The 8,612-nt window shown below is 31.1% G+C and overlaps 1 protein-coding gene across 1 annotated transcript; it reads left to right on the top strand.

Moving 5' to 3' along the window:
- Nucleotides 1–597: 597 nt before the first annotated feature.
- LOC139859819 (putative inactive cadmium/zinc-transporting ATPase HMA3) lies at nt 598–1,897 on the top strand. The gene is made up of 5 exons (XM_071848591.1): nt 598–640; nt 737–810; nt 1,087–1,342; nt 1,588–1,725; nt 1,824–1,897. The coding sequence occupies exons 1-5, from the start codon at nt 598–600 to the stop codon at nt 1,895–1,897; spliced, it is 585 nt and encodes a 194-aa protein (XP_071704692.1).
- Nucleotides 1,898–8,612: the final 6,715 nt, after the last annotated feature.

Genomic DNA, 8,612 nt, shown 5'->3' with positions numbered 1-8,612 from the left:
ATTTGCTGATACAATATTTAAAGCTCGAGAAAAGACACTCAACCAGGTTAGTTGCAACAACAGCTTTGTATGTTTGTAATGTTACAATGTTCCACAAAATTATTAGTGTCATGATTGATGATACCAACTGGTAAATTTATGAACCAGGTTGAAAAGGGGGATCATGAGAAACTGCAACGTGAGGAGGAGGAATTAGAAAATCAGAAAAGGAAAGGTTGACATTCGTTTGAGATTGTTTGTTTTAGCAGAACATGTTTTTGTGATTGTCATATCGTCAGTTGATTTATGAATTGTTTTATTAATTATCATAAAAAGCTCGGTTGCAAGCAGCAGCAGAGGCCGCAGAAAAGGCTTGAAGACGAGCAGAAGCGGAAGCCGTGTTAGAAGCAAAACGAAAGAGAGACCTTGAGAGGGAAGCTGCTAGACAGGCATTATTAAAGGTATCCCTCTGTCTATGTTTTATCTTATAAAAACTATTGTTCAGTACTTAGAATATCGTAACTGCTGATTAAGAAGATAAATTAATCTTTAATGAAAGAAATTAACAGGGGAGCATGGACAACATAAGAAGATGAAAAGCTAGCCGAAGCTATAGAGATGCACGGTCCTAAAAGATGGATAGTAATTGCTACCAAAGCAGGTATATTATACATGTGTAGTTATGAATAAGAGAATGTGTATCAGACTTAAGTTAACCTGTTTATATTTTGCAGTTGGAGGATCAATAGTTCTTAAGGATTACTGGAAGCAGCCACTATTGTGTTCTTATTAAATATATCAGAATGGCTTGAGACAAGGGCAAGTCACAAGGTATACTTGTACAATATTAAGTTCCTGCAGATATTTATTATTATATAATAATGTAATGAAATGTAATGTAATACGAGAAACTTAATTTGGATCATTTTTTGAGTTCAATTTGAATAATTATTAAACATGTTATTGTCGTTCATAACTAAGTTCAACAATCAGAACTTTTAAATCATTCAGATTTTGAATTATTCAACGTTTAATCATTTTGTTTTAGTAAATGCACCCTTAGTGTTAAAAAATTTGATCAACAAATTAAATGGGTTTAATATATAGGCGAATGCTGTGATATCATCATTGCTGAACATGGCTCCTCAGAAGGCTGTGTTAGCTGACACTGGTGAAGAAGTCAACGCTAACGAAGTCATGGTTAACACAAGACTTGCGGTTAAGGCTGGAACCATGATCCCGATTGACGGAGTAGTTGTGGAAGGGAATTGTGAAGTTGATAAGAAAACTCTAATCGGTGAATCCTTTCTCGTGTCTAAACAAGTGGGCTCCACTGTTTGGGCAGGCACAGTTAATCTAAATGGTATGAAAATATTAGTTTATGTGTTATGTTTATTATATATTATAATATAATATAATCTCATGAAACATTAAGGTTTATCCATTATAAAGAAATCATTATTAAATATAATGTTATTTTGTATGTTTCATGTATTAAAACTATACTCTATACATCTTTCGACCCATTTCACCGTTAATATTTGGACGTGTTTGACCTTTAAAGTCAAAGTTTAGTCAGTTCTTTTAGTTTGACATAAATTTTTGCAGGTTATATCAGTGCTAAAACTACTGCTCTAGCCGAAGCTTGTATAGTGGCAAGAATGGCAAAACTGGTCGAGGAGGCTCAAAATAACAAATCAAAAACTCAGAGATACGTAGACACAATCGCCCAGTATTACACCCCAGGTCAAAATTCAGTTCGCAACTCTATAATGTTTCCGTTAACATTTCTCAATAAAGGAACGGAGTTTGCTGACATCACTTTTGTATTTGTGACATCACAGTTGTTTGTATAGTAGCTGCATGTTTGGCTGCAATAGCAGCTGCTTTGCGTGTTCAGATCAAGAAGAGGACTTGATTATTCGGCTTCATAAACTTTTAAGAAAAAGGTTACCATGTTTTCTCTCACTCTCATCCATCTTTTTTTGTGATTTTAACAACGCCGAGATACGTACTGTTATACGATGGATCGGGCATGGTTCATACGATGAACTGTGCGCAGTCCAACGTGTAATAGTACGCCAAATACCTACAGATAAAAGCGATAATCATTTTTTTTAGCAAAAGTTAAAGCAAGCTATAGTTTATCAATGGCCAATGTTTTTCACTCACTATTTAGGTAGATTCCCTCATCATATACAATTATTTAGTTTCAACGTTGACGAGTTTTTTGACTTCTCGAATGAAGACCCGTTGACGAGTTTAATTTCAATTTTTAAACTCAAATTTCATTTTAATCTACCATTCTCCAGATTTTATTTTGTTTATATATCATTGTCCAGATATATTTACTCTCATGACGTACAACAAATCGTTTAACTTATTTTTTTTAAAATTTGATAGGAAGGGCGTTATGAGTACAAGTACATTGTGGATGGTGAATGGCTGACAAATCAATATGAACTTCTTACTCCTGTTGACAAGCATGGTAGCTTTGAGGAATCGTCGTATTTAGTAGTCAAATTCTATCAAGAAAACAAAGTCCTATTCTATAATCAAGTATGTGAAAATGGTATTAAAAAAATTGATCGGGTCTGGTGAATCCAAAGTAGCATTAGAATCTGTTAATTTTGTGACTATCACAATAGTATAATATGACTATTAATACTTTGCATAATATGATGTATATTTTGCTATTCACTACATAGATATAAGTTTTGTGTTGAAGCTTTAAACTTTCGAAATCGTTTGATTTATCAAATTTTTATCATACATGTCTAGCCGCGTAGCGCGTACCTTCAATCTTGTTATTATCATTATCAATAAAAGGTATTATTATTAAAATTGTTATTTTTAATATTATTACTATCGTTATTATCAAAGTTATAATTAGTATTATTATTATTATTATCATTAAAATAGTTATTAGTATTATCATTAATATTATCATAATATTTATTATTATTAGTATTATTATAATTAAAACGAATATTAGTAACACCTAATTATTATTATTACTATTATTATCATTAATATGAACGCGATATAAAAGACGATTAAAAGCTATTAAATGAATCGATTAGGAAATAATGAGTATGGGTATCATGATGAAATTTAAAATATCATAAGATATTGATTTAGATAAAATTATCGTTTTTCATTATTTTTATCACTATTATTATTAAAAGTATTATTAATATTAAAAACTATTTTTTTTACAAAAATTATTATTTTTAATGGGAATATCATTGTTGATATAAAATTTCATTATTATTATTAATAAGAATTATCATTTTAACATAATACCATTTTTCGTAAATATAAATATTGTTATTATTATTAGTATAATAATAATAATTATTATTACAAAATAATACAAATTTTACTTACTATTATTATTATCAATATTATCTTATCAAATAAATATGTGATACAAAGATATTTTTCTACGTGTAAAATAATTACATTAATAATACCTATCATATTATTTTTATGATATTAAATGAACTTTATAAATTTTATTACTTAAGATATATATATAAAAGTATATTTTTTATTATATAAATTTTAATATAAAATTTTATTTATTAATAAATGAATTATATTATTTACTCTATTAAATCTGTTAAAAATATTTAAAAATAAAAAACGACTATAATTAAACTATATAATAATCATATATAAAATTTGGAAATCATTTTGAGTCAAATTGACTTTTATTGACTTTCGCATAGTAGTCTCGAGCATTAGGATTGTTGTAATGACCCGGAAATTTCCGACCAAATTTAAACTCTAATCTCTCTATGGTTCCGACACGATAAGCAAAAACCCTAAAGTTGACCCGCACTTTTTCGATCATTCTATACTTATAAGATTAATATTTACATAAATTAAACCTTACCAACATGATAAGCAATCCAAATTGTTGAGATTTATGTTTCCGAAAAGAGTTTTACACAACGTTTGACCGTCTAGTTTGACCGATGATATCACGAACTATACAATATATGATAATTATACGTTTGTGTATATATATGTATATATACATATTTAACATGATTAATGAATGTTTTAATATCTCATTTTGTATTAATAACAATAAGTTATAAGTATATTTTGAAACTACTAACTTAAGTTTTCAAAACGATAACTATACGTAACGTTATTTGACATAAATACTTAAGACTTATAATGTTTATACATATATCGTATAAGTAATGTATTTAATCACTTTTAAAGACTTAAATACATAAAATCATATAAGTGTATTCACAAAAGATAGCTATATTTGAATCCTCATTCCATTTTTCACAAAATTTCTATACGTATAACTAGAGTATTTGTACTCGTATCATACCTAGCTTCTATACGTATTTACTATTGGTATATACACATCAAATCACCACCTAACCAGCCCTTGTTCATGCCTTATGTATAAGGTAATTACTTTTGAATGATTGTAAGACTAATTACAAAAATACAAACTAAAAATTTGTCCATGTCTACTACATAAACATTTTTTTAGGAGTATATATGTATCCTCATTTTGTTTCATTTTTACTTCCATTCTCTAGCTAAAAACACCCACACTCTCAAGAACATTAAACTCCATAAACATTCAGCAAAGTTCCATGAAGATCTAGCTTCAAAAACCTTACTTAAACACCCTAAGAAAACCATACAAAAACACTCCAAGAAATCCTTCCAAGAACACAAACTTACTTCCAATCTTTCATCCACTTCCATCACCCTTTTGATTCTAGCTTCTTACTCCTCTTTTACAGCAACCTTGTCCAAGGAACTTGAGGTAGTATCTATGTTCATAACCTTATTCGATTCATATATATAGCTATCTTATTTTGTGGTATAAAAGTTTAACAACAAGAACATAGTTTGAATGTTTTCAAACTTGTTTGCAAACTAAATAGATCCTTCTAACTTAACTTTTAAAATACTTCAAGACCTGTAATATAACTTAAATATATGCTAATTTAACAAGGTATAATTTGGTTTTTCAAAGAATATCTTAAAAACTGTTTTTACGACGTCGGAGTGCCACCGGGGACTGTTTTGGGTTGGATAATTAAAAACTATCTTAAACTTTGAGTTGGAGGTTTATGTTCTGGAAAAATGATTTTTACTATGAATATGATAACACATAAAAATTTCATGATTTAATTCAAAGTATAAGTATTTTTAGAAAAATAATCATTTAAGGTTGTTTAAATAAAGGAAAATGTTTAACTTCATAAGTTTCACTAAAGTTTCACCTATGCCGTGTGATTTTGAATACAAACCAAGGTATTTTAGTTCATAGTCTTAAAGAGGGACTCGATCCAAGGAGATGGCAAGTTGAATCAACGAAAACGGATTTGTAACGAAGAAACTATGACCGAAACAAAATTGGTTATCCAAGACTTGTTTAACTTCGGGATTAATTGGGAAAAATTAAATAAAATCACATCTTTCTAAAATAACATGATATTTTATATATATGTACTCATAATTCAATTTTATATAGTTCAGGATCACCCGTAAACAATACGAGAAGATTAATCATAAGATCCCATGATTGTACGCAACACGTCATTTGACAACACCGGTACTTTATGTACGCAACACGTCATTTGACAAAACCGGTACCGTGGGTCAAGATTAATCTCGACCAATACATATACGATGAGGGTTTTATTTATTTCATTGGGGGTTTATTAAACATCTAAATATGAACCATTAAAATTGAATTACTAACAACGAACTGCTAACTACGGACTAAGGAATTATTCAAAGTATTAAAAGTATAACAAGTATATATATGTGACGTTTGTTTAAAAAAGAAAAGGTATTGATATATTATATATGGATAGGTTCGTGATATCAACCGGAGACCAAGTCAAATTATATATATATCTTCAAGACGAAAGTGAGTATATAGTCCCTTTTAAACTCTAAATATTTTTGGGCTGAGAATACATGCGCTGTTTTTATAAATGATTTACGTTATGGACACAAGTGACTGAAAAATATATTCTACGTTGAGTTGTACCACTGGCATACTTCCCTGTAGCTTGGTAACTAATATTTACAGCGGTATTGTAAACGCGAATCCTGTTGATAGATCTATCGGGCCTGACAACCCCAACCGGACTGGACGACCAGTATTCAACGGTTGCACAGTACTTCGTTTTGTGACTACACTTGGTACGGTGTAGTAAGATTTCATATTAAAGGGAATATGCGACGTGATTGAATGTTAAGTATGGTTACCAAGTGCTCAACCACTTAGAATATTTTTATGAAAATGTTTATATATGAAATCTTGTGGTCTATATATATATATATATATCGCTGCCGGCATTAAACCTATATCTCACCAACTTTATGTTGACATTTTAAAGCATGTTATTCTCAGGTATGAATTAAGTCTTCCGCTGTGCATTAGCTCGTACTAAGGATACTACTTGAGGCTATTAAGGACTTATATCATAAGGCGTTGCATTCGAGTCATTGAAGTTCATAGAGACTATTATTAAGTAAATGGCGGTTTAGGTCATTTGAATATTATGAAATGTCAGGCGATTATGTCAATTCTGGATGTAACTATAGATTGCCTTTTAAGAATAAATGCAACGTTTGTAAGATGTATCATATAGAGGGCAAGTACCTCGCAATGTTATCAACTATTGTAATTCGTTTGTAATCAATATGGACAACGTCCGGATGATTAGTTTCGGATCCTTTCAGTTGGTATCAGAGCGTTGGTCTTAGCGAACCAGGCCTTGCATTAGTGTGTCTAACTGGTAGTAGTTAGGATACATTAGTGAGTCTGGACTTTGACCGTATCTACCGGCTAAAAAGTTTTGCTTATCATTTCTAGTCAGAAACCATCTGCTTATCATCCTTAGGGAGTTGCCTGCTTATCATTCTTTAGTCTAGACACGTCTTACTGCATCTAGTGCATCGATAGTGTATAGACAAAATTCATATCCTAGCATATCTATTACTATAAACATTGCCCGACGAATTTCAAAGATTCTCCGTAATTCACGGGATTTCGGTATTATATATACATATGAAAATTCTGTATTGAAGAGTACCAAACCCAACTCCTATAATCTATTCCAAACCAAAAAAATTCATTTCTCCAACTATACAAGATGAATTCTTCATCCAGTTCGAATTCCTCCGACTTCGATAGCTACGCCGACATGGATTTCCATTCGAGCTCCGAGAACAGCGTCACCGGAATGGATCAACCAATTTCCCATCATCTATTCTGGATGAACTGGGGATGGGTTCGTAATATACTAAATTTCTGGAGGCAAGAAGAAGGTGATCCATTTCATCCACCAAATTGCCCTCTTAACGATGAACCTGAAGCACTTACCGGCGAACCCATTCGAAACACCATTTTCTCGCTCATTTCTAGAGTATCTCGTCATGATTACATACTATCCCATATTTCAAATCTTGTTCATTCGCTCGTTCCAACCGTCAATCATCCCGGTATAATAGAAGAAGTCAACGAACTCCGTGCTCGGGTAGTGGTTTTGGAGAATATGGTGCGAAGGTTACAAACACCAATAGCAGCACCAGCAGCATAATCCGTACTACCATCGTCAACGCCGACAGTACCTTTATCACCCCAATCACAATCTCAACATCACAATCTGTATCTCGAATATCAACATCACACGACTCAATATCTGTACTTCGAGTATGATCTTCGTTCTATATATCGTTCTACATCGATTATCTTCGCTTTACGTATCGTATGACGATTATGTAATTTCTAAAGTCTTAGAGATTATGTAATCTAGAATTAACGATAAATCAAATGAGTTTAATATCTTATTGACTCATTAAATCTATGATTATCTCTGAAGAAAATATATATGCAAGTATATTTTCATAAAGATAGTAATTAAAAATTCCTTCGTAAAACTATTAATGATGAAAATATTTTAACGGGTGGGTAGTACCCGAGGAATATTTAGAATTCACATTAATAAGTTATATTGTACATTCTTGAATCTGATTCAACGGTTATCTATTATCTTACTTACAACCACCGATATTCGTATCCGCTCACCCCAGAATAACCATTTTCAATCAAATTTCATATTCGGATTTTGACCTACCAGAATCCAACAAGTGGCATAAAGAAGAAAACATTGGACAATTAAAATGAATTAAAATGTTGATTGTAACATATGAAACTAAACAATTCTTCAAGTTTGCCACTTGATTTTATCTTAAACCTCATTCGTAACTTGATGATTACAATTCGCATTCAAATCCTTTCATGATTTCTAAAAACACCCTGAACTATGAAGTAGCTCTTGAAATGCTGATGAAGCAGCAAAAACTGTAAACGACTTTAACAATCAAAAGATTGATGATAAAGAATGGTATGGTGGTAAAGCTGAGAAAAAGAGAAGGTTTGGAACTGGAAAACAGATTGAGCAAAGTATGAAGGAGGCCGTGAACAAATCATGAAAACAGAACCTGCCTTCAAAGGATCCAAATGATCCAGTGCCTGCTGAAACCATTAGTAAGAACACTGCTCCTTATTCTAAACTTTTCAAGATGATATTCTTCACCATCATTTTATCTTAGATATTATAAGATAT

The sequence above is a fragment of the Rutidosis leptorrhynchoides genome, chromosome 7 (assembly GCF_046630445.1).
Source record: "Rutidosis leptorrhynchoides isolate AG116_Rl617_1_P2 chromosome 7, CSIRO_AGI_Rlap_v1, whole genome shotgun sequence".
Lineage (NCBI taxonomy): Eukaryota > Viridiplantae > Streptophyta > Magnoliopsida > Asterales > Asteraceae > Rutidosis > Rutidosis leptorrhynchoides.
Note: the sequence above shows the minus strand (reverse complement) of the source record. Positions and strands in the feature narration are given on the sequence as shown.

What these genes read in the sequence shown, in the direction of transcription:
- LOC139859819 (XM_071848591.1), top strand. Translation starts at nt 598, where the DNA reads ATGCACGGTCCTAAAAGATGGATAGTAATTGCTACCAAAGCAG. An exon ending in AGTAATTGCTACCAAAGCAG is followed by an intron (nt 641 to 736) that starts GTATATTATACA and finishes ATAGTTCTTAAG; the next exon opens with GATTACTGGAAGCAGCCACT. An exon ending in AGGCACAGTTAATCTAAATG is followed by an intron (nt 1,343 to 1,587) that starts GTATGAAAATAT and finishes AAATTTTTGCAG; the next exon opens with GTTATATCAGTGCTAAAACT.